Source organism: Rhipicephalus microplus, chromosome 8 (genome assembly GCF_043290135.1).
Source record: "Rhipicephalus microplus isolate Deutch F79 chromosome 8, USDA_Rmic, whole genome shotgun sequence".
NCBI classification, from domain to species: domain Eukaryota; kingdom Metazoa; phylum Arthropoda; class Arachnida; order Ixodida; family Ixodidae; genus Rhipicephalus; species Rhipicephalus microplus.
In genome coordinates this window covers 71,790,218-71,816,986 of record NC_134707.1, presented here as the reverse complement: position 1 = coordinate 71,816,986, position 26,769 = coordinate 71,790,218, and the positions used below count along the sequence as shown (strand labels likewise).

General features: G+C 44.8%; 1 protein-coding gene across 3 annotated transcripts in view; it reads left to right on the top strand.

Annotated features, from left to right (window-relative positions):
- LOC119165873 (uncharacterized) overlaps window positions 1–12,094 on the top strand; it is a 38,880-nt gene extending 26,786 nt beyond the window's left edge. For 2 of the 3 annotated variants that reach the window (XM_075872103.1, XM_075872105.1), the window contains exons 12-16: window positions 627–650; window positions 1,477–1,497; window positions 6,439–6,459; window positions 8,597–8,656; window positions 11,360–12,094. In XM_075872103.1, coding sequence (XP_075728218.1) covers window positions 627–650; window positions 1,477–1,497; window positions 6,439–6,459; window positions 8,597–8,656; window positions 11,360–11,376 — 143 coding nt within the window. In that variant the 3' untranslated portion in view covers window positions 11,377–12,094. The remainder of the gene's footprint in view (window positions 1–626; window positions 651–1,476; window positions 1,498–6,438; window positions 6,460–8,596; window positions 8,657–11,359) is intronic. The other variant, XM_075872104.1, reaches the window with a different exon arrangement.
- The last annotated feature ends 14,675 nt before the right edge of the window (window positions 12,095–26,769 follow it).

The following is a 26,769-nucleotide window of genomic DNA, read 5'->3' as shown; positions in this document are numbered from 1 at the left end:
TTTCCCAATTATGGACTTATATCAGAACAATTCTCTACTTTGACACACAGTGAACTCTAGTTGGTGCAAGTTAATCATAAAGTATTTTACAATCACCGTAAATACCGCACAGCGAATAAATTAAGCTAAAGCTGATATAGAAGAATAGAAATAAATATGTACGTTATAAGAATATTGGCTGCGCAATTTAGGTAGTGATTCGAACGCCTCGAACTGTACGAACAAATTTGGAAGTCATCAACGCCGTAAGGAAAGAAATTTGTTTGGTCATGATATTTCAACACATCAGCGACCAATCAATTGGTCACTACAGAAAATGAGTGACTTATGTCTAAAAATTATAAAACTAATACCCACACTTTCACGACAGATATTCCATTTCGCTCAGCGTACGTACATACGAGGATATGAACGTTCGATCGTGCGTCGTGACCACCATGTTCAATAAGTGTGTAACGAGGCATATATACAGGAAATTCATAAATGGTTTTCGCTTTGTTTGTATTTCTCCTGATTTCATGCACCATTTGTAAATTTTCTTATTTAGACCTGGAGTGCACAGCACTTCTTACAAAGCAAAACTGGTGAAATTGAGTAACTTATACTGGACTCTTGTTACCTTACAGTAGTACCAAGTCTTGGAATGCCAGGTACGCATCTATTCAAATTTCCGCTATTATGAATATGGACCTAGCTACGTAGAAGTACGAAAATGACTACATATATTGGGTAATTCATTATATGGCATGGTGTCTTATAGCAACGAACCTTAGGTAAGCGATTCTAATTTGTGTAGCCTGCCGCGAGAAGTATGGCGGTTTGGTCTAGTTGGTATGACATGACGATAGTTATAGCGTAAGAACAACGACGACAAAGGGTCTCCTTGGTCCTCTCCTTATTGTCCCTTTGTCATCGTTCTGCTCTCGCGCTATAACTAGCGTCCTTCCGTGAGAATTAGTGCGAATGTTCTGATCCATAGCCAGCTTCATTTCACAACGTCCCGAACAAATTTCTTGAATAGCTAATTTTATTATAACGTTTTTTCTCTAATTAACAAAAAATACTTACGCCAACGTGAGAACGCAACGCTACCTAAAATGCACTGCAGGTACCATCAACTGAATACCTGTATAAATTTCTGCCAAAAACATCTGCACATCACTTAAACAATGGTAATATTAAGTCTCAACATAGCTGTACTAATACAATACTTCTTGCTGTATAAACTGCTAGCCCATATGTACAAGTCTTTTCAGTCAATAATAACTAATGCTGCTTTTTTTTGGCGTAATAGCGACCCCGTTCAAATATTATGGTGAAGGGTGCGAGCTGATATAGCAAACTTTTTGAGGATATTGCACTTGTGTCGCCTTCGTGTCCATATATCGAAGATTGGTTGTAAGTGACAACCTGCTTTCTGCGGCCTATATAAAGAATAAATGAATTTTAAAAGTTTTTTTTGCTTGCTTTTTGCAGGAAGAATACCTCCAGCTTCACGTAAGCATGAAGCTGCATGTATATAACTAGCATTGATATACTGCTTGCATGTCAAAAGGACTGAACCTTTTTAGTACTTTGGCGATAAGTCAAAACAAAAAAGACTCAAATGTCGTTCAAGCCACCCTGATCCACATAGTATTTACTGACACTGAGTGCGTGGTCAATGTCTTGTGCGAACTTGTGTTTACAACAAATTTTCGACGTACTCTCTACTACAGCAGAACCGTAAAATGTCCCAGTTTTATTACCTGATGTTGAGGCACGCATAACAGTTGATAAGCATCCTAATTTGCACAAATCATATCTACACAACATTTACCCCGAAGTCAATGTTTACAGTATTCGCACAACGCATACAGCTAAGCGCAATAGCCGCTTTAACAAAGAAAATATATGAATGCTGTCGGCAATGTTCCTGCCAAATAATCTATACAACTGTGGTACTAATTAAGGCATAATTGTTTATTCCCAACAGCCCGAACGCCTTGAACAGTTATACATGACTGCTCGCGCTATGCTAAGATTTATATAGAAGCTTCATCATTCCTACCTACTCATTCTCGATCTCCTTTGCAATAATATATCTAGTGACATACTCAACTTTACCATTGTTTGGATTCAGCGTTTCTCTCTCGATCAAATTTTCACTAACAGATGTAATGTCGAGTAAGACGGACATGGTGCACAAACAAATCTTCAGGCCCCGCCGCGGTGGTCTAGTGACTAAGGTACTCGGCTGCTGACCCGCAAGTCGCGGGATCGAATCCCGGCTGCGGTGGCTGCATTTCCGATGGAGGCGAAAATGCTGTAGGCCCGTGTGCTCAGATTTGGGTCAAGAACCCCAGGTGGTCAAAATCTCCGGAGCCCTCCACTACGGCGTCTCTCATAATATTAGGGTGATTTTAGGACGTTAAGCACCACATATCAATCAAAATCGTCAGGGTAGATTGCACTGAACGCAAATTTCAACTAGCACATCAACATGGTCCTTGATGGGCTTTCAGATCTCTTATCTATAAAATTTCACATTCAAGACACACGTATGCAAGTGCCACATAACAAACGAAGTTGTCGATCGATGTAAATCAATTTCGTCGAGATAACGTATCATTAACGGGATTTAGAAATAATAAGCTTCACTCATGCCCACCCCACCTGCGCCTTCGGGAAATTTTTCAATATTTTTAAATACAAATTTTATTGCTAAAGCACACAAACATTTTCACATCATCATTAACGTTTCCGCTTCATTTCTACTGCCTGAATATTTTCGCGAAAAGCAAGAACCCACGCGTGCTACTGTTTCTTTACTTTTGTGGCTAATTGTAAACTTCATACCATTTACCAAGAATTTGCCGATTTTTAATCTTCGTCTGCACAGAAAACAATGAAATTGTGCCGTGGGCCTAATTATACTTTATCAGAAGTTTCTCTGAACTATGTATAATAAAACTGAATTCAATCTTATCACACAACGAGAAAAAAGAAAGAAAGCTCGTGTTGGTCTAACAGACATGCGCAAGCGCTTGCGCAAGTAAGCGTGTGCAGTGTTCTTTTTTAAAATGTATACAAGATCGTTGCCCTTACTGGCCCGCTCCCTGTTAAGTCAATCTACGGGGCAGGCTTCGTGTCCCCAGTAGTCAGGTCTTTGTCATCCACCTCTTTTGTATACGCGAAGCAGCTCTTTGAATAGCCTGTATGACGCTGTTCTGTGCGTCCGCACAAACCCCTCGCCGCAGGTGCTGGAGTGTTGCCAAGTTCGTCAAGCGGCAGCTGCACGTCGACATCACTCTCTCCCTCACCTGCACCAGATGACGGCTCCTCCGCGTGTTCTCAACCCGTCTCCTTTGCTTCACCCTGTCCACCGCCCACAGCGCTCAACCACGCGCCGAGTTGAAACGCTAGACAGATTTAGTCGCGCGTCCGCAGCAGCCATTCGAACGCGGCCTGCCTATGCAATTGGCTAGCAGGCTGCGTCCGTACGGCTGCTGCAGACGTGTGACTAACTCTGTCTTCTCTTCCGGCTCATTTATCTGCGACGAAACTTACACAAAGCCCAACCTGACTCCGGTGCACTTGCGCTTCAAACAAACGTGTACTCGAGTAAATGCTAGACCAAGTTTCACTTCAGACCGTTCTTCTAGCACCCGCGTGGACGCCCGTTTCAACTGTGTGAATGCCGTGCGCACCACTGGTGCTTCGCGTTCCATCAGGGTTCCCTTCGGCGATATGGTAATTTTTTTTCATCCCCTCCCCTTTTCAACCATTTTTCATCGGTTAGCCCTACATTCAGGTGAAAGCTAAAGATATAGGGTGTTGAAAATTATACAATGTCGCGCTAAAAGGAACCACGTGGTGATGCGAAGCAGCGTTGGTGTTCACTTCAGTTTTCATTTGTATGCTTCCGTGTATGTTTCGTGTGTAGGCAAGGTTCTGAATATGTTGCATATAGTATATATTACCCCCCCCCCCCCCCTGCTATTTGTGTATATATTACCCCCCTGCTTTTTGTGTGAGGTTCTGCATATGTTGCGTATATTATATATTACCCCCCCCCTGCTATTTGTGTGTGCCACAGAGTGAACGCCCAGCGCTTATAGGTGAGTTCAACGCACCGAGTGAGCGCAGCAATGTATATGAATGCGCAGCTGTGCCAAAAATACAAACGGGAGAGGAGACACGAAGTCGAGGCAGCGCTCTGCCACCTCCCCTGCCCACCTCCTTGAACTGGCACGAGAAGCTTCTCGGTGACCATCTGCTCCCCGACTGTGCATGCGTCAACTCTCTCGCGATGATAGGGGGTCAGCTGGCGTAGGCACAGCGCGGATGGTCACGCAGCACACCTGATTGAACTCCGCCATAAGCAGCTTCGAATTTAAACAATGCAATGGCATGCAGCTGATGGTACTTTTCTTGCACCATCAACTCGACACAGTATGCAATGTGCCCTGTCATGCCGATGGTGAGAAAAAGGAGCACAGTGGCTAATTTTCAGTCTGGCTGGCTACAAGCACAAGGCAAAACTTGCTACACGGCTCACGCGTTCCCTAAGGCACGGATTTGTGCTTACTGACACTCGAGCGTAAGCAATAAAGGTACATTATATCGACTGCACCTGATTTACGGCATGTAAGGTACTTGGTGAGCATGGTACCAAGAAAAATTTATCAGCGGCACGTGGAACCGCAAGGTTTCGTGGAACACACTTTGAGAATTCATGGTTTACACAAGTGATGGCTCCGTAACTCAGGAATACAATAACTAATCAAAAACACGTGGAATGAAGACATTCAAGGGAGACCTCAGGTTTCGTGTGGTCATATCAGCCACGTGTTTGAGGTCTCTGTTTCATAGCTGAAGAGAAAAATCACCAAGTAAAAAAACACCAACGTGATTTTCGCCTTCCAGTGAAATAACGTGAACTAGTAAAGAACAAAACTAGAGTATATGATTGGAACAACTTTCACTCTCTACATCACTGTGAGCGAAAATTATTTCAAGCTAATAATCACAAACAGTGTCTTGCTTGAACCCCAGCAGCCTAGCCAGCCCCAACTACTTGAAAAATTCTCTTATGAAAGCCTTATATCGTTTGAATATTGTGCGGTTTTATCCAGCTGCACACGCACAAAACTGCGCTACAAAGTTTCACTGCATCAGTAACGACACTTCTTTTTCTGACCGAAATTCCTTACAATCTGCTCCCTCACAATCTAATATTTCGGATACTATACATCAGTGGTCCTCAAAATGGGTCCCTGGGTTCCAGCAGGTCTGCGAAGCTATCTAGGGGTCTGCGAAACCCTTCTCACAGAAAAAAAGAACGCATTCTTTGTCGAAAATAAATTTCATTAGTGCAGCTCCTTGTGATTTTCGGTGTGCCTCACATAATAAATTGCAATTTTTACCTTTCCTCCAGATCGTTCTAAAATTTGGCAACAGATTTGTACGGCATATACACGTAAAAATATGTTCACGAGCGAAGCTCTTAAAGCCCACGGCAAAACGTCGGGTGCACACACAAAAAAACCTAGGTGGTATCGCTTAGCATTAACCACGCCATAGCTCCATACGATGCCAGTTGAACCTTGCCTAGCCACGCAGGCACCGTAAAGCAGCAGCCGCCAAACCACAATGCCAGACGGAAACAGCCCACACAGCCATAACGACGAGTTTGTTAACCGTGGCGTGAGCTGAGCACAAGCTACGATAGGTCCACGCTTCTACAGGGGGTGGCACAGCAAGGTTTTCACTTTACTTCTTGACCTTGGTTTTGGACTGTCTTGAATGATCTGTGTCCGGCTTTCGGCTGACTGCACTCTTTCTACGTTACAAAATGACGTAGCATCAGCTTTGAAATCATCATTATTTTCCTTAGATAACCTGGCTTCGCTGCTTTCACGCCTTGTACCACTAATATAAACTTTCTTTTTGTATGCTTGCATATATTGAGCGCAAATTGAAAGGTGTTTTATGTGGCTGCCGACCACATGTTTTATTGACAAGGTGTTGAGACCGAAGATGTGAAATGCGTCTATGTTGCGCACAATACACGTCGTCTGAATTGATGACACCCACTCTCGTCTCTCCCTGCAAAGTACCCAAGTCGTTTTCCATTGGCAAATAGGAGTAGACGTAACATTCATGGCTAGAACCACTGATACAGATCTTCTATTCAAACATGTTTCAATGTGAGCATTTAGGGTACCAGAAAGTTTCGCTGTTGCGCCCCAGGTGCCTTGTACAAGTGCTTATGCCTGTGAGGTATTCTAAATCTGTTAGAAAGTCTAACGGCTTGGGATTTTTTGCTTCGTGCTGATTTTTCGCTCACTGCATGAGCTACTTGTCACCAATCCTTTCCATACAGCCTGTTCACTGCAGTTCAAAGAAAAATAAAGCAAATGAAATCTAATCTCTTATATTTGAATTTTGTTTCAGCAGCAAGGCCTGGCAGAAAAGGTAACTCATTGTTTGACTTTTCATTGCTTTTGAAAGGCATACCTTGCTCTTATGAAGTTCCACAACACTGCCCTTTTAGTACATGTAAATTTTAGTAGGTGGCCTAGTTACTTGTAAATGTAGAAGTGACCCATAGGCAGCTATGCGTTGCAAATGAGAATGAAGGAGAATCGTACATCGTGTTTTATGCATAAGTTAATGATGACGTGATGAGATTGCGTGTGGGATAGCACATAAATATACAGGACAAGGTCCTAAAGCGAAAACTATCAGGAGAGCCTGCTATCAATGTTATATCGGCTCAGTAGAGGTAAGGTGAATGCTATAAAAAAGTGGCTAACCATAAAAAATTGTTATGAAAAGAAGGAAGTAATATAAAATCAGATTAAGCGCAATTTAAACAGGCACTTGAAGGAACGACAGAGTTACCATAAAACATTGTGTCGAAAAAAAAACTATTCTACGTGCCATTTAAATATTCAAATCGCGTGAACTTCGTGATAGCGTGCCACTGCAATTTCAACAGGAAAGCACTATAAATCGTAAACAATACACAAAATACGCAAATTAAGATAAAAATATTTAGATAAAGGAAGCGATGAAGATAGAAGATGTTGAAAGATTAGCTTACGTATGCAAAAAGCTATTTATTTACTGGTGCTTTGAATGTTAGTAGTGTCTGGCCTGCTTTATCGATCACAGGCAATCTTACACAGTATAAGAAAACAGCGCAAAATGAATGAGTAGGAATAAAAAGTTGACGAAACCCTCTATCGACATCATATTTAGTCGACATTTCTTGAGTCTGTGCTCACTTGAGGCTGCTCGGTTTAAACTTGCGTTGATGGACAGTTCGCAATAAAAAACAAGCGATAATTTCCAAATATCAGGGCCACAAAGAAGTCCTGTTGTTTTTTGCTGCTAAGGTTAACTTTGGCAACAAAATCACAGTAGTTGTCCTATGTGAGAAAAGGAGACTGAATGCTTCCTTTTGGTTCTGTTTGGTGGAAGCTTTCGTTTGTTTTTTTCCTTAGATTAGGAGACTTGAAAAAGCCTGAAATGTAAAGGAGCTATGATTTTCAATTAAAACGAAAGTTTCTAAACACAATTTGCACGGCATCAGAGTAGTCGTTATTATGTTTGCATGTGCGTCATCAGAAGAAATTCCAAGAAACTAAGTAGCTTCGAGTGGATGACTCATACGCGCTACAGTAGTATGAAGCGGTAGTATTCGGGTCATTTTTGCCGGTAGTGCAAACCGTAATTGTCGTCTAGCGTGGAATATTGCCAGGTTATTTGGAATGGTTAGCATGACACTACTGCGCAAGCTTGGTGCCAGGCTTACTTAGTGCCTTTTGTCTTGTTTTGATATCAAAGCCGGAAAAGAAAGCACTGCTGTCTCGTTCTCGTAATATATACTACTACGTGAACGAAGGCTACCTCGTAAGTCAATAACTTGGATGACAAGAGATCTTTTCAACAACTACATACAAATAGGTGTTAAAGTAGAGAGACAGAAGGACCTGCTGCAAAAAGCATCACTCATGGTGATACTTTCAACAAATCATCAATTTGCAAACCCGGCTCAGAAACCTATCTCGCGGTACTGTCTGAGGTAGCCTGTGACTTTTTTTTCGAGCAAACTGAAAAAAAAAGTATCGCTAAAAACCAAACTGACTAGATGAAAGAAAACTAGATGTGTTCACATATATCATCAGACGATTGACAGGTGAATTCTTTCTTGGCTTGCTAAAAATGAATGTGTGGTTATTGAATAGTTGGGAGCTAAATAAACACAGTAAGCAATGGTTTAATTACTAAATTGCTTTTTAAATGTTACTATTTATGAATATAAAATCGTTATTCCAAGCCGTAGAAACAGAATTGACGAAAACAGCAAACCCTGTTCTATAAGAAGTGAGTTACTTGAGCAGGTGCCGGTACTTTTCGGTCATTTTCCAACTTCACAAAGTATAAAAAAGCCTTAGAAATTATCCATTTTGTAGAGGAACAACTTTTCTTTCAGTTTTATTCCTGCTTTAGGCACATTTGCACATTCTTTGTGTAACGTGTACGCAGTATTCAATGAATAATATGTTGGCACATTTTATTTCATACTCGACTCATTGTGTTACAGGGCCACCACCCGAACGGCTCGTACTACATCTTAAACCAGAAATCGCTAGAGTGTTTAACAGTATGTATACTTCTCATTTATGATCCAGCAGAAAGGGTACTCCTTTTCGGCCTAATATTCAATCCAAACATACAGCGTGGAACTGCAATGTAGCGACCTTTACTTGAGCCATCGCCAGTAATTGTGGCTTTAGGCATGCATGAATCTTCATTAGCCAGAAACACGTTGCATTCATCTCATGCCCCAATGCTGAAAATGAGCTAATGCAAAATCATTTTTGAACCGTAAAAATGAGTTAAAAGCCGATTTACAACGCATTGGAGCTACAGCCGTCTTACTTTCTCGAAGTCAACGTAAGGTGACTGAAAGCTTGCAGCATATTCTCTCAAACAAATCCCCCACCTAGTCCTTGGCATTCATAATTCTATCCCAACTTCCTGGCTGCTCCAACTCCTATACTAAATTTGCCAGTTTACTGTCTTATTGTGCTTCATTTGTGACGTGTTTTTTATTATTCTGGGCAGTTTAATTTTTACGTGACTACTTATGATATTTTGCCAACTTCTGACAGCCTGCTTCCGGAATAACAATGAGCTATTTCGTTGAAATATCTACACTGCTATATGCAGCTACTGTCTACTTCCGAGACACAGAGACTGATGTTTTGCTAGCAGGATAATTGGAAGTGGTGTAATCGTAAAGTAAATTGTCTATTTTTAGAGCTCAACAACAGCTTCGGCAAACCGATCACAGTTTCAGTGACAATATTTTGATTTTAAAATTAATGAGCCATACTATCTCTAAACCTTCGCATCTCTTCCGAACATGTCATAAGCAGAATTCTGACTATGACGGCAAGGCTCTACTCTTTCTGGTCGATCATTTGCGTGACCTCTGAAAGAAATTTAGCGGTTACTATTCTCTCTATTTCATTGCGAACAAAGCTCTCACGCAGAAGTTTGACTTCACATTTATGTTTAGAAACAGCCTGATGATAACTTTTTTTTAACTTGAGATGCGTTGCTCCCATAAAACTTTGTATATTAATAAAATTGTATTGAAGCTTGTGAAGGTGGCTATTAAGGCTTCTTATTATGATAGCATAATATGAAACCTGGAAAGAGCTCAAATAAACTGAGCGCGCAATATATTGCGCAATATGCTGAAGCTTCAATGTAATATGATTACCGTTTCCAACGCTACGAGTTTTGTGACAAACTTCGGCCTAAATTGAGAAGTTAGCTGGGCATTTTCTGCTGTGTGTGCTTATTGTGTGGTCCAGTGGTCCAAACAATAATGAAATAGAAACGTATCAACATATGATATTTATCATGCTTTTTTGATGTCGAAGATTTTTTATGTGCACGTGAAACTTCAGTGAGATGACAGAGGACGAACGTATCGAGCACCCTTTTGTGTGATGCAAAGTAGTATGATCGCAGAATGTAAGGAAACCACAGAATGCAGATAGCAGTGTTTCAGGTGACACCCTGGTATGCCACATGTGAACGCGATTTTACAGGAGAAGAGGGTGCAGGAAAGATGGGTTCGCGAAATTTAACGTTATTTCTGAAGCCTACATGCGTTGCAGCACGAAAGGTCTGTCACTTTAGAAACACGCAAACTCCACGTGATCGCTGGGGAGGAGGGGGATTCGGAGCATATTATATGATTTGTTTTATGGTGAATGGTATGATACTGCTTTCCGGATAATCCATATGCAAGTGCAGTGATGCGTATGTAGTTCTCGCCGCAAAAGCGAAATCCTTCTACACAGCAGCCTCTAGATCTACTGCTAGCCTCAAAAAATTGAAGTATTTGCCTGGTATTTCTACTCTAGCAATCCTGCAGTTTTTACAGTAATCGTTCAGATTGGGTGAAAGGATCTGTGTTACGAAAATCACGTTATCTCCCGGATGACTGACTTTGTAAGTGATTGAATACTGACTTACTGAATCTTGTAAACTAATTTGTTGCCAGTTGTTTAACCATAAAAACTTTTGCTTTTTGTACAGTGACATATCACCAAGAAATAAGCGTAGACTTTTTCAACAGAGATATCATGTCGAGGAAATTCTCAGAAAAACTGCATTTGCTTTATTTACACACCTGAAATTATTCATCAACACATTAGTAAAAGAAAGTTCAACAGCTCATCATCTGTGTGTTATCGGTAGCTTGGGTTAACAGCCCCGAGGCGTTTGAGCTGTGAATTTCAAAGAGGTACGCAGGCTATTAATTTCGCAAGCTGACGGCCAGTGCATCTCAGCAAAGCCCCTTCTTAGAAGCAATTTCCAAAAATAAAAGTCACGCTCCTATGTATGATACCAAACGAATCAGTTCAATGAAAAGATTGACGATTTGTTCCAAATTCAAATTCTTTTTTACTTGAGGCAGCAGTGACAAATTTACTGTGTGTTACTGGATAGTCTAAAATGAATCGTAGTGGCATACGGAAGAGCGGCTCAAAACATGCCTGGCATGATTACACAAGAAAGAGCTCTATGCACCTTCTCCAGATTTCACCGCAAATTAACCTTGAGTACGTTTTGACCATACATCATTATTTACGTTTTGAGACCACTTACTCTGAATATGCCGCATGATGTCACATTTGATCAGTATTTCATTGAACATACGCAATGGTTCATTCGAACAGTCTTGCCGATGTCGCAAGTCGCAGGTGATCCTAGAAAACTTTTACTGCGAATGCATTTGCGAGAATATTGTATAGGCTCATCATATGCATATTTTTTCTTGTAGACCACAGGTGGCCATAGTGACAAAAAGAACTCCACGCTGCACGGCCGAGAAATGGAGAGCAAGTTGGACGTTTGCAGAGTGGAGCGACCATATGAGAGGACCAATGGAAATAATCACATAATATCTACCGTTCACGTAGCCCGATGATCATATTAACTAAAACAATATGAAAACTACAGCAATGAGCTATGCTTTTGAGCAGAGAAGGAGTCAATGTTTTTTGATAGAGCCGCCCAGTGCGCCTTTTCCAATTAAATATTTCAAGCATGCTTCAAGAAAGGTTGCAAGTTCTAGTGCAGCAAGAGACTCCAACAAGAAAACAAAAGTAATGGTTAAACCAGCCACCACGAAATTTTGCCCTAATGTCAGTTACATTTACGACAGGCTTATACAATTAACGGTAATGCTTCGTGTCTTAAAGATCATCGGTGCACACAGTGCTCATTGATTGAAACACGACAACTTAGGGCCAAATTGTGCAAGGTATTTCACTTAAAACGTCAATGGTTTTTCTCTATATCAGCGTAATTTTGATTCAAAGGCTTACGTAGAGGTACCTATATCGTTAACTCCCAACTTTCCAGGAAGATGACACGAAACAGTTGTATTTCAGAGTTTTATTACACGTAATAAAATAAATCGGAGTGTTGTACACAGCATGAAGTCGTTGCATTTGCATGCGACAATAACGGATTGTTTTTTTTCGCATGGTGAAATAAAGCGCTTTGCTAATTATTTTTATTTTGCAAATGTCTAACATTAGGTAGTTCATTACCTGTCAATCTGCCTTCATATATATATATATATATATATATATATATATATATATATATATATATATATATATATATATATATATATATATATATATATATATATATATATATATATATATATGTGCACATCCTCAATATAGGAAGTGTAGGACTCACCGCAATGTTGAACGCGTTCTGCCAGTTTCTTCCGAGCAACTTCTGAACGGACGGTCGGTGTGCCGAAAATGCGTCGGAGCAGGTCTTTGAAGGAAGACCAATTGCGGAAGTCGCTCTCTTGATTTAGGAACCACGTCTTGACAACCTGAGAGACGTAAAACTGGACGCATGCTGATTTCGATGCCTCGTTCCAGTTGTTGTAGACATCTACGCGGTCACAGTTGTCGAGCCAGTCTTCAACATCTTCACCAGGCAGACCGGAGAAGATTGGAGGCTCCCGAGGGGGGATGGAGGCGGAAATGTTGTAGGCCTGTGTGCTCAGATATGGGTGCACGTTAAAGAACTGCAGGTGGTCGAAATTTCCGGAGCCCTCCACTACGGCGTCTCTCATAATCATATGGTTGTTTTGGGACGTTAAACCCCACATATCAATCAATCAAGGCTCCCGAGGGGGGGTTTTGACCGGGCTAGAGTTGGCGGCGGGTGGTCATCCAGAGTCTGCCGTACATCAGAATTGAGGATACAGTTTGTTGGTGCTCAGCTTTTTACAATCTTAAATCAGAGGTGGAGAGAGAGCACAAAAAAGAAAAAAAGAGAAAAAGGGAAAGAAAAAGAGAATATAAGGTGGACTCCCCGGGCGCCCCCTTTCTCCTCCCTCTCTCTCTCTCTCCCTTTTCTCCTTTTTACATTTAAGATGTCGGCGGTCTGTGTATACTTCCTTTCACTAACGCATTGTTCCCGACCAGATGGCGCTGCCTGGCTCTGGTGATTTTGGAACCATTTAAACTCCCTAAGAAATGAGACGAGCCTAGAGCAGAACTTTATAACTACAGCCCAAGGTGCTAGGCTAGAAGGGGACGAAGCTATTGAATATATAAGAGCAAGGGTGACAGAAAAATTTCAACAAAGAAGTACTTTATGCACCACAATAGACAAAGACGAATCAAGTGGTGCAATGGCTCCATTTTCACAACAAGAGTGGGAAAGGGCTGAGAAAAGGGTTCCTATTAGTACATCAACAGGCCCAGATGGCATTCCAATTAGGCTGAGAAAAACATTAGGTCCGAAGTCTAAGCAGGCTTTGAGAGAGGCAGTGAGTACAATAATAATCGATGGTGAAGTTCCGATGGATGGAAACTTAGCAGGATGAGCATGATCTATAAAGGAAAGGGGGACAAAGCTGACATAAACAACTACCGTCCTATAACAGTGACATCAGTGGTCTACAGGCTGGCGATGCAGATTATAAAGGAAAGACTGCAGGCGTGGATAGAGGATGAGGGGGTGCTGGGGGAACTGCAGAATGGGTTTCGGAAACACAGGAGGTTGGAAGACAATCTGTTCTCACTGACGCAGTGCATCGAAATAGCAGAAAAAGAACACGGACCCCTGTGGCTAGCATTTTTGGATATCAAGGGAGCGTACGATAGCGTGGTTCAAGAGGAATTGTGGGGAATACTGGACACACTAGGCGTGGAACATGTAGTCACTAATCTTTTAAACGGTGTCTATAAAGGTAACAAGGTAGTTATAAAGTGGGAAAAACAGGTATCCAAGCCGGCAGAGGTAAAACGGGGGCTTAGGCAGGGGTGCCCCCTGTCACCCTTATTATTCATGATGTACCTACAAGGATTAGAGGCAGAATTAGAGGGAAGTGGACTGGGCTTCAACCTCTCTTTAGTCAAACAAGGAAAACTTATTGATCAGGCACTACCAGCATTAATGTACGCAGATGATATAGTGCTGATGGCGAACAACAAGGAAGATTTGCAGAGATTGATGGACATCTGCGGTAAAGAGGGAGATAGGTTAGATTTTAGATTCAGTAGGGAAAAATCAGCAGTCATGATTTTCAATGACAACGAAAATAGTGAGCTTAGAATACAGGAGGTCACGCTAGAGATAACAGATAAATACAAATATCTAGGCGTATGGATTAGCAATGGGACCGAGTATCTGAGGGAACACGAAATATACGTGACGACTAAAGGTAACAGGAATGCAGCAGTCATGAAAAATAGGGCACTGTGGAATTACAATAGGTATGATGTTGTGAGAGGAATATGGAAAGGGGTCATGGTTCCTGGGCTGACGTTCAGCAATGCGGTCTTGTGCATGAGATCAGAAGTTCAAGCAAGATTAGAAATTAAGCAACGTGGAATAGGTAGGCTTGCTTTAGGAGCTCATGGGAATACACCAAATCAGGGAGTACAAGGTGATATGGGATGGACATCATTTGAGGGCAGGGAAGCTAGCAGCAAGATAAAATTTGAGAAGTGATTGAGAGAAATGGGGGAAGAGCGTTTGGCTAGGAAGGTTTTCAGCTACTTGTACATGAAGAATGTCGATACAAAATGGAGGAAGCGAACCAGGAAGTTGACTGGTAAATACTTAGAAAACAGCAGGTGGCCAAACCAAAAGGAACTATCGGTTAAGAAAAAAGTGAAGGAAACGGAGACTGACATGTGGAGAATGGGCATGATTAAGAAGTCCGCACTAGAGATCTATCGAAATTTTAAGCAGGAAATTGCCAAGGAAAGGATCTATGATAATACTCGGGGTAGTTCTCTACTGTTTGAGGGCAGGACGGGAGTACTGCGAACCAAGACATATCGGGCCAAATACAAAGGGGTCGACACAGTATGCAGTGCGTGTGGAGAGGAAGAAGAAACTGCTGAACACTTGATAATGTTCTGTAAAGGGCTTCACCCTATAGTTCAGGATGATGGCGCAGAGTTTTTCAAAGCACTGGGATTTAGGGATAGCGAGGGCAAAATAGACTTTAAGCGGGTAGACTTAACTAGAAGGAGGTTATCTGATTGGTGGCTAAAGTCAAGGCACGAGTGAAAATTAAACCCTTCACTGCGAAGTACGAATCCTCAACTTCATTATTTACAGGAAAAAAAAAGATAAATGTAATGGTTACTTCACTAAGTATTACGGCTAGGTGGCGTTAGCCGCCACCCGATCTAAAGGGTACAGCCACATCCATTCATCCATCCATCGAAGACAGCTTTTTTAAGCAGTTAAACTCTTTACTACTCAGCACCCTATCGACATCTCGTCATAGAAATAGGGGTGCCGCGTATTGCCGCAGAGGCTGGCAAGCGGGTGCAATGGCAATTCTTGCCCGCTTCTGGATTACGCGTGCAGTAAGGAGCTCCCGATTGTGCACAGGGTTGCTGGTGCGCATGTCATGCATGGCACAATCGATTGAATAGTAAGGTAAAAACAGAAACAGACGACAGCTGTAGTTAGGAAGAGTTGATACACTTGAAAATATTTTGAGTTGTCCAGTGCCCCTCACAGCTGCAGTGCCGTGAACTCAGTTATAAATTTCTTTATTGCCGTTATTGTTTTCTAATTCTTTAATTGCTGCAAGTGTACCCGGATTCTTATTTATTCCTCTATCGAGGGTGTTAAATCGGTGGATAAGGTATGTCTCTCGTTGTTCACGTTCTTGGTTTGATTTAAATCTCGTCTCTAAGAGTGTTACTCACATATAGTTTATCGAATGCATGGTCGGGAAGATTGAGCTGTTTTGATAGAGGTAGACTTGGGGCTGATTTCGCATGCGCTCTGTAATTATTGAAGCGAATTCTCAATGGTGTTTCGTTTGTCCGATGTACTGCATACTGCACGCGTTGCATTCAAGCAGGTGTACCACATTAGAGGAATCGCATTTTAGGTTTCCTCGTATGTTAATTGAAAACTTGGATTGTGTGCTGGTTGCTTTGTGTGTTTCTCGCATCGCGTTACATATAAAACGTCATGACTTTAAACAAGGTCGGCATGAATTATGAGGGGGTGAGGCATTGATTTGAGAGTGGACAAGTGTGTCTTTGAGGTTGCGTGGTCGTCGATAAACGACGCTAGGAGCTGATGGCAATGCGCGTTTCAGACGTTCACTTTGTTCCAGAAAGTTGTAATGTCGTTTAAGGATTTTTTTAACATTGGGGAAGTTCGTGCTGTAAGTTAATCAGAGGTTTGTTCGTTGCGGGTCTTCTTGCGGTGGTCGCTTCATAAGTAAGTCATCATGCTTCAGTTTTCTCGCTTTCAGAATGGCGTAATCAATTACAGATGGGAGGTATTTTTTTATCAAGCATAAGTTTTAGCCTCTGTGAGCTCGTGTCAAAATCAGCGTCTTTTTAGCAGACTTGCTCAAACCAGTAAGCTTGGCTGTATGGAATACTTTTTTACAGTGGCAAGGGTGATCGCTTTGGTAGTGGAGGTATTGTTGTCGATCTGTCGGTTTGCGATATAGAGTTGTAGAAACTTGTCTTCTTCTAACGTTGTGGTAACATCACGAAAACTTATGGTTGCTTGCGAGTAGGTTTGTGTGAAGTGTAGGTTCGTATGTACAGCGTTGTAAGTGTCAATAAAGCTGAGAAGTTCATCCTCGCTGTGGGTCCAAATAACAAAGATGTTGTCTATGTATCTTCTGTATAAAAGTGATTTGAAGGATTTTTGTGCAAGATTTTATGGTTGCACCTTTACCCTAAATGTGTTGGCATAATCGGATGCCAATTTGGTGCCCGCAGTGGTCCCGCTGATTTGTCTAAAATACTCTTGGTTAAATTCGAGTGAGTTTATTTCGGAGACTATCCTCGTTAAATTTGCGATGGCAGAGAAATCTGGGGTGTTAGAATTGTGTATGGTTTGTGTACATGTTTTTACTGCAGCTATAACATCATCGTGAGGAATATTTGTATACAATGAAGAGACATCAATAGTAACCAAGGAGAAGTTTTTCGGCACATACAGACCTGCAATGTCTCGAAGAAAATGTGTGGTGTCTTTTAGGTACGACGCGAGGGTGCATGGAATGTGGCTTACTAGTTTGCCGACGTACCCTTATATGGGTTCAGTTATTGTACCGATGCCTGATATGATTGGTCGACCTGGGTTACCAGGTCTGTGAATTTTCGGGAGAATGGAGAAGCGACCTGGACGAGGGTATGCTGCTCGCATTAGTTTGTGGTCATTGTTGGTTTGTGGTCAGTGCATCCAACAGTTTCTTCAGTTTTCTTGATACGATACGTTTGTATTCCTCAGTCGGATCTCCTAGGAGGCAGTTAGTATAAGGCACCAATTACGAGCATATTGGGTGTAGCGCAATCAATGCGGCTGATGTAGAGCGCGTAGCCAGTTTCCGACCCGTCAACAAGCGAAGCCGATCGGTTCCGCGAAGACGAACGCGGAAGACCCCGAGCATGGGAAAGAAAGGAGCCTCCTTCGTTCTCACGGTCAAAGTAATCGCCATTCGGGACTAGAAGGAGAAGGCTTACTCGGAAAAGCGTCTGGTATGAGGCAGGTCAGGCGCCACCGTCTGAGTTTAAGCCATTGTTGGCAGGCACGCGTGTCATTGAGAATGACACGGGGACGTGACCACTTGGCTGACCGAGACATAGTGGCGGCAGGGAAACGACCATAATCTCCCCCGCCGTTGATAGGACGTCGGGGCGCCTCGCCGTCGCATGCACACCTGGTAAGCGCACGGAGCCCAACGGTGTACGCACCGCTCTTAAGGAGGCTTCTATGAAGCAACAAATAATGAGAGAACAGACGGGGCTCGAGCGTGAGAATGGCCACCGATGGAAGTCGGCTGACAGAGGCAGCATGGCCTGGCATGGGAGAGAGTGTCACACGCAGAGAACCTATCCCTTTGCCTGTTGTATTTGGTAACCTGGTTTTTACTAATGCAGTGTCTATAACGAAAGTGTTTCTGCAATTGGTTGTGATGATGCGAGTCCAGACATGTGATTGGTGTGTGTAAAGACTCTTTGTTCAACCGAGGGTTGAAAAGAGGACGCTTGAATTTGAAATGGGAAAACGGAGGTTCGGGCTTGGACTCGGGCAGTAGCCTGAGGGCTCAATAAAGCGTCTCTTCACCGTACTACGGCTCTTCCTTCGCGCTGCCACCGTGCACTCTAGTCATCGAGGGGACCCATTCCGAACCTCAAACATCTTCCCTCCTTAGCTAGTTTTGAAGCTAGTCGAGGAGGAGGAAAGTAACTGGCGCAGTCGACGTGGAGTGGAGAGCCCGCAGCGAGGAAGGCGCTGAAGTCCGAGAAGCTGAGAAGACGCTCACCGCTCCGGGACCTGCTCTTGCGCTGCGAGAAGCAGCATCGACATTCGGTACGAGCCTGCCGGTCAACATTGGAGCCTGGAGTTCAGCAACGCAAGAGCACTGCGCGTCACTAATCGAGAGCAGAGCTAAAGGTCGTCGTTGAGCGACGGACCTAACGGGGAGGCGCTGGAGGGCGCTGCTTCAGGAGCAGAGCAGCAGGGCAGTCGATGTGATAGACTGAGTCAGCGACACAGGTGATCGGGTGGAGACCTGCTGCATTGGAACTGGTCGTCGCAGCTAGCGTTGGCGACGAGGCGGACGCAGTTCCAACTGCCAAGTGCATCGGGCGACGCATCACTGCAAGGTGAGACCTGCTTTGTTCTCTCTTGGGGCCCCCCAAATATGTTTTTACTGAATGCACTTGCGTTCAGGCACTCTCGAGAAATGGCGGACTCAGATAGAGATGTGATAGAAGGGGACGCCGTCAGTGAATCGGATCGCACCAGAGAACTGAAGCTTGAAATTGAAGCACTGAAGCTCAAGCTTGAGCTAGAAAAGATGAGATCGTCGTGTGCCTTATCGAAGGAATGGGAAAACCGGAAACAGCAATTCACTATCGGACGGTACGCGAAGGAGGTAAAGGCAGTCGTTGCATTCTTGCCCACTGATGAGCCTATGATTCCCGCCTGGTTCAAAAACGTGGACGCTCTATTTGCGGCATTGAACATACCTGAGGATATTCCGGGCACGATTATATTGCGATTTCTAAGTGACAAGATGCGAACATTCGTTGCCAATCAATGAGAAGCGGGGGTGATGGTGTACTCAGATTTAAAATCAAGAGTTCTAAAGGATCTGCGGATGACTCCGAGTGAGTACCGCCAAATGTTCTTGGAAATAAAAAGAGGGGCACACGAGTCTTGGAGCCAAGTGATGGCGCGCCTGGAGACTGTGTTCTCTTACTATCTTAAAAGTAGAGAGGTGCAGTCGTTCGAGAGCCTTCAGGAGTTGCTGATAGCTGACAGACTGAAACAGGTAATGCGAGATGGTCTCCACACGCTGGTAACTCAGCAGGAAGTAAAGGGTTGGTTGAGGCCCAGGGATATTGCGGAAGTAGCCGCCAATTTCAAAGAAAGCCTCGGCAGCGGCAGGCAGGGCAGCTACCGCAATGCACGGCCGGGAAGTTGGAGTTATAGGCCCCCAGCCAAAAGTGCTAATTTCACCCCTAATTCCGCGGTGTGTTTTTGCTGCGGAAAATGGGGCCACAATATGACAGATTGTGAGTCCTCACGTGGCACCACTGCTGAGAAAACAGAGGTTTCACGCGTAACCCCCCGAAGTGAGACGTATGTTGAGAGCTCGGCTTCACCGTTGGCGCACACTGCTTTGATTAACAATTCATTGATAGGGGACCCAAGGATTGAGATTTTCGTGGGAGACAAACCCTGTTTACGCGCATTGATTAAGGTGCGGATATAACAGTAATACGAGCGAATGAACTATCCGCTGAGATTTTGTGTGAGAGCAGTGGCACCATAAAGCTAACAGAGGCTTTTGGACAGGGGGTTAAAGCACGCCTAATGTACGTGCCTCTCGGTCCCCCACACTCATCAGATAGTGCTACGCAGCGTGTGTCATTCCTTCGTGCAGTAACTGATAAGTTAAGCACCAGTGCATCTGTACTACTTACTTCCGGAGGATTATGAGTGCCTTCGTTACTGTCGCCAGGATTTAATGGGTGATCTACAGGAGTATGAGGCGATGAGCAATGCAGCACTGGAAACTGTTATGGAGTGCTGTTTGCCACTTAGAAAGCCAGAGCAGGCGTCGCCCTGTTCCAACCCTAGCTCTAGTGCCGTGCAGCGCACAGCGGAAAAACTACCTATCTGCAGACAGGAGGCTAACACTGATGTTGAGGGGAACTCCTCGTTAGAAGAGAAAGCAGATGAGGAGAGGGACGCAAGAGGATTGGAGCTGCAGGCCACTAATCGCACTTCAAATGCAGAGCAAGGGCAATCGGAAAATCAGAATTCTGTGGTGCAAGATAAGACGGCGGAAAGCGAGCGGCTTGGTCCGATCACTGAGAACTCTTTCGCTCAAGAGCAAACATGCGATGAATCGCCGGCTGATGCTTGGCGGCAAGCGAGAAATGGGTCACACGGTATGGTAATCAATGGTCAGTTGCTCTTTATCACAAAGAGCAGTTGGATGGGAGACAATGTCAATTAGTGGTACCAAAGTTGCGCCGAATGGAGGTATTAGAGTTAGCACACGACAGTCCTTGCGATGGTCACTTTTCGGAAAAGAAAACAAAAAAGCGCATTAAGGCGTCGTTTTACTGGCCATCAATGTAATCAGATGTGAGGCACCACTTTCAGAGCGGCCATGGGTGCCAGGTGCATGCGCGGAAACTAAGAACCGACCGAGTGCCATTAACACCCCTCAACAGACCGCAAACACCTTTTGAGGTAATCTATATCGACTGCATAGGTCCTCTGGAGCCACCTTCTTCATGAGGTCATAAATATGCATTAAGCGTTGTTGATCTCTGTAAACGATGGGCAGACGTAATTCCACTGCGAGCATTGACAGCTAAGGCAACGTGTCAGGCGCTAATCGAGGTATTTAGTCGCTGCGAAACGCCTGAGCTTGCATGCAGCGACCAGGGGACAAATTTTACTGCCAGACTAACCGCAGAACTAATGGAGAGGTTGGGAGTGAAAATGAGGTTCGCGACACCCGACCACCCGCAAAGTAACGGTATCGTAGAGCGTTGGAACGGTACTTTCAAGGAGATGCTGCGGCATGTGATTGATACTCACGGCAGAGATTGGGACCGATTGATGCCTTGCTTGCTGTGGGCATACCGCGAGATGGCGCACGAGATTACTGGGAAGTCACCATTCGAACTTATGTATGGGCGCGTGCCACATTTACCTCTGAGCATTCTCCGCAAATCATGGACGGGCGAGTGGACTCCTCTGATTGGACTAAGTGAACCGGCCGCTGTATATCTGAAAGAGCTTAGACAACAGATGAGTGAGGCCGCGAAAGTAATGTATGAGCGCAGTGGTGAAATCCTGAAACTCTATGCACAGAGGTATAACCTTCGCTCTTCACGGAAGGACTTTTTGGTAGGGGATCAGGTCCTCGTCATGCAGAGGGAGGGCGGCAGCAAGCTACAGCCGAAGTGGCTAGAACCCATGGTTGTAAAAGAGAGAACTTGGGCATACAGTTACGTCGTAGTGGACGCAGCAGGGGCCGAGAGGTTAGTCCATGCTAATAAGTCCGTCAATATTACGCGCGCGCCAATAACGTTGTGGTGGTATTCGAGGCCGACGCCGAGTTCGGAAACTTCGAGATGGCACCACAGGTTATCAGCTCTCGCGAACAAATTTGCGTGACCTCACTGGCAAATGACCTGAGTTCGGGACAAAGCGAAAAACTCAATGCAATTCTTAAGGAATACAGAGAGGTTATGTCGGAACGACCTGGCCGAAGTAGACATGCCGAGCACAAAATCATATTATCACCCGGCACTAAGCAAACACGACCACATATGTACAAAGTACCAATAGCTTTATGGGCGGAAGTTGAGTGGCAGATGCACGACTTGCTGGCGTGGGACTTTATCGACCCGGTGCAGAGTGCAGTTGCCCACCCAGTGGTATGTGTGGCTAAACAGGACGGATCCATCAGAATATGTGTAGATTACAGGGGCTTGAACGCGATCACAGAACCTGACCAGTTTTTTATGAGAAATGCGACCGAGCTCCTGTACTCCATAGCTAGGGCGAAATACATATCAGTTTTGGACATGACCCGCGGGTATTGGCAAATACCGTTAGATAAAGAATCGCAAAGGTTGACTGCCTTCGCAACGCCCAGTGGCTTGTACGCATGGAAGGTAATGCCTTACGGGTTGCGCAATTCAGCGGCTGCTTTCCAGCGAGTGGTAAATGAGTTGTTAAGCAACCATCGTTCGTATGCATGTGCATACATTGACGATATAGTAATATTTTCGGAGACCTGGCAAGATCACATGCGCCATCTGCAGGCAGTATTGCGAACCATTCAGCAAGCAGGTCTGACGGTAAACCCATTGAAATGCATGTTTGCCCAGCCGCAAGTAAAATATCTTGGGCATGTGGTGGGGTCAGCTGTACATGCTCCGGACTATGACAGAGTACGCTCTATACAACGACTCAAGCCTCCTACCACAAAGCGTGAAATGAGGAGCGTGCTGGGGCTTCTAAATTACTACCGGGACTACGTGCTGCACTATTCAAGACTCGTGTTGCCACTGACGGCACTCACAAACAAAAGGGTTTCGAACACTTTACCGTGGAACTTGGAGGTTCAGGTTGCGTTTGATTGAGTTAAAGAGGCCCTTGCGTCGATTCCTGGGTTGGCAGCACCAGACCCCAGCAAATCATTTCGTTTGGCCACGGATTCATCGGAAAGGGCAATTGGGGCTTGCCTTTCCCAAAGGATAGGTGAAAAAGAACGACCAGATGCATTCCTCAGTAAGAAATTGAACTCGTCGCAACGAAAGTGGTCCACGACTGAACGAGAAGCGTATGCAATTGTGTGGGCGCTAGAGTCATTGGGAACATAGTTATTTGGCACAAAGGTCAAAATAATGACTGATCATGAGCCGTTGACTTTTCTGACTCGTGCGGCTCCCTCCAGTGCTAGGCTAACGCGGTGGGCATTGGCGATCCAAAAATATGACATAGAAATTGTTCATAATAAAGGCGCACTCAACAAGGCTGCTGATGCTCTTTCGCGTCTCGGGTGATGATTGGATCCAGTGATTGTAACTCTTTAAAGGCAAGGTGACGTTTTGTCTGTTTCATATGGTTGAGTTTTTTTTCGTTGTTGTTGTTGTGTTGTTGTTGAGATGCGAGCTTGCCTCTAAGTGGTGGAACTGTTTTTAGGTGTATTATATGTGTTATGAAGGAATACTTCTGCGGATAAAATAGAGTACTACTTGTGAAGTTCATTATAAATTTTTGTCTTGGTGCGATCCATTCAGACTGAAGTATACCTATAGCGCTGGGTCTGTCGCTCTCTTTGAGTGTGTTATGCGGGGCCTAGAGGGTGCATAGAGTGGGTCTGCCGTTTTGGGACAATGGCCGTGTGGTGTTGTGAATTTAAAAGACAATATGCCGCCAGACTTTCCACGGTGCGTGCGCCCTGTGCCAAGCTAATGCGAACGCACTGGTGCTGTGGACTTCATCATAAGTGCATTATTCAGTGTCGTGCATTACGAGAGTGCTTTCTGTCGGAGGACTATTTGAGGGCATGATGTATATACGTTGTGGTGTCTATTTCGCACAAGGACGTGAAAGTTCTCCTGTTGAGATGGAAGTGATAATCGGTTCATGCATGTGCGTGCACCGAGAGTAAGTTTATTTTGAGAAATTTTTTGTTTGTTTTTGTATCGCGTTACTGGACATTGAGTATCCAGTAACACACTTGAGGGGGGAGGAGTTAGTATAAGGCACCAATTAAGAGCATGTTGGGTGTAGCGCAATCAATGCGGCTGATGTAGAGCGCGTAGCCAGTTCCCGACCCGTCAACTAGCGAAGCCGATCGTTTCCGCGAAGACGAACGCGGAAGACCCCGAGCATGGGAAAGAAAGGAGCCTCCTTCGTTCTCACGGTCAAAGTAATCGCCGTTCGGGACTAGAAGAAGAAGGCTTACTCGGAAAAGCGTCTTGTATGAGGTGGGCCAGGCGCCGCCGTCTGAGTTTAAGCCATTGTTGGCAGGCACGCGTGTCATTGAGAATGACACGGGGACGCGACGACTTGGCTGACCGAGACATAGTGGGGGCAGGGAAACGACCATAATCCCGCCGCTGTTGTTAGGACGTCGGGGCGCCTGGGGGTGGTGGTGGTGGTGGTGGTAGTGTTGCAGCAGGCGGGGTTAGCCTGGCCTGCATGGCCGGAAATTGTTCCGCCGGAGCATCTCCTGAGTTTGAAAAATGTCACCACGTGTCAGACAGCCCAGTGTCTCGCAGGAAGACTAATGAAATTCGTTGCACGTTCATCCTAGTAGCCGGGGGTCCTTCAAGAAAGATGACGTCATCAATTGTCCGGTGCCTATGACAGCCTTTTTGCAAGGTGCGGATCATCGCTGCCCTTTGCACATCAAACTGTGGGCAAAGCCAAATGAAATGTTCAATATCTCCGATGTCACCACAGAAGTCACAGAACGGGGAAGCGTATCTCCCAGTCTTGAATGACCAGGCCGGGGTGTATGCGGAGCCGGTTCTTATGCGGTACAACAGCGTCGCTTCTACACGAGAAAGTCCATGGATTACACATGTTTGGTGTGGAAACTTGTAGATCGCCTTCAAATGATTGCGTATCACATCTTTGTTGTTCTGGTAAGTCTTGGGAGTTCTTACTTTTGGAAGCGATATATATGCTTCGCATGCAAAGGCATCCGCCTTTTCATTGCCCTCAATGCCAACGTGGGATGGGATCCACTGAAACTTTATATTAAAACTCTTGCCATTTAGGTGTTTGATTAGTGCCAGAGATTGCCTGGTGAACTTTTCTTGAGGTAAGCCACGATGCAGTCTTTGTAGCGCCGATTCAGAGTCCGTCAGCACTACAACATCTCGTGCAGAAAAAGATCGCAATTTTCGCAAAGCCGCCGTGATTGCAGCGCTTTCTACCGTTGTGTATGAAACCACGCGATCCAGGCGGCCCGACCATGGCACGCCAAGGCAGGGTATGCAGAAAGCCGCTGCGCAGCTATCCGTTTGTGTGCACACTGATCCGTCGGTGTACACTTGTAGGTGGCTGCGGTACATGGTGCTCAAGTGGTCCAGCGCAAGAAAGTTTGCTTCCGCGGCTGGAATGGTGCGCTTCGCTGGTAGATTGGGTACGCTGAAGTTACACGCAACATCCACAAAAGACCATGGCGGGTTCATAGGGCGCTGTTTAGGCAGTTTCAAGCCTAAATATTGAAATGTGTTTAATGCCGCGTTGAAATGTGAGCCAGTTCTTGCTCTTAGCTGCCGGAGAAGCGCCGTGCCTGCGAAGGACTCGCCCAGTCTTAACAGCTGCGTCAATAAGGCCTGAGACGCTAAAAGGCGGAGCGGAAGAGACTCGGCTTCATTGGTGACCTTCGTGTTTGAAGCCGCCTGAGGGACTCCCATAGCCAAGCGAAGGCCCTTTCTGTGCACTGCCTCTAGGCGTTCGAACTGGCTTGGTGATGGTGATATCAGGGGCAGCTGATAAAGAATGCGGCTCGTTATAAGCGCATCATTCAATTTAAGCATGGACGTAGGATTGTTGCCGCAACGAACACCTGCCATGTGACGATGGCCGTTGATCCTTTGCACTGATGCAGTGACTATACCATCAACCGCACGTCGCCATAATAGCTTGTTGTCGATGGTAATGCCAGCACAAACATTTGGCCCGGATAGCACAGAGCGCTATTTCAATCATTGAGCGTCCCTTGTTGACACTTGGCCAATCATTATCAGCGGAAAAATCGGCCTTCATGCTCTTCCCGGGAGCGCGACGGAAGTCAACACATCTGTTTCTGAATATTCGAGGCCACTCAATTCGTTGTGCAACAAGTGTCCGTTCTTAACGGTCTACGCACCGCTCTTAAGGAGGCTTCTAGGAAGCAAAAATTAATGAGATAACACACGGGGCTCGAGCGTGAGAACGGCCACCGATGGAAGTCGGCTGACAGAGGCAGCACGGCCTGGCATGGGAGAGAGTGTCACACGCAGAGGCCCTATCCCTTTGCGTGTTGTAATTGGTAACGTGGTTTTTACCAATGCAGTGTCTATAACGAAAGTGTTTCTGCAATTGGTTGTGATGATGCGAGTCCCAACATGTGATTGGCGTTTGTAAAGACTCTTTGTTCAACCGAGGGTTGAAAAGAGGATGTTTGAATTTGAAATGTGAGAGAGGAGGTTCGGGCTTGGACTCAAGCAGTAGCCTGAGGCCGCAAAAAAGCGTCTCTTCACTGGACTACGGCTCTTCCTTCGCGCTGCCACCATGCACTCGAGTCATCGAGGGGACCCATTCCGAACCTCAATCATCTTCCCTCCTTAGCTAGTGTTGAAGCTAGTCGAGGAGGAGGAAAGTAACTGAGGTGTTCGTAAAATCAAGTCATATGCCTTGAAAGATACACTTCTTTCCCTTATTTCATTTGAACGAGGGTTTCGTACTGGCAGACTTGGTGTGTTTAGGTTGTACAAAGAGGGACAATTAATCAGCTGCCCGCTCATAATAAGTTCACGTGCTACGTGACACCAAACATGCGCATAAGAGTGTTTTCACACTCGTTGTTTGGCTTATAGATGGCGCTGACTGTCACTCCTACTTCTAAATTCACATATAAAACCCAAAAAAGTGGATGGAGGGAAGGCC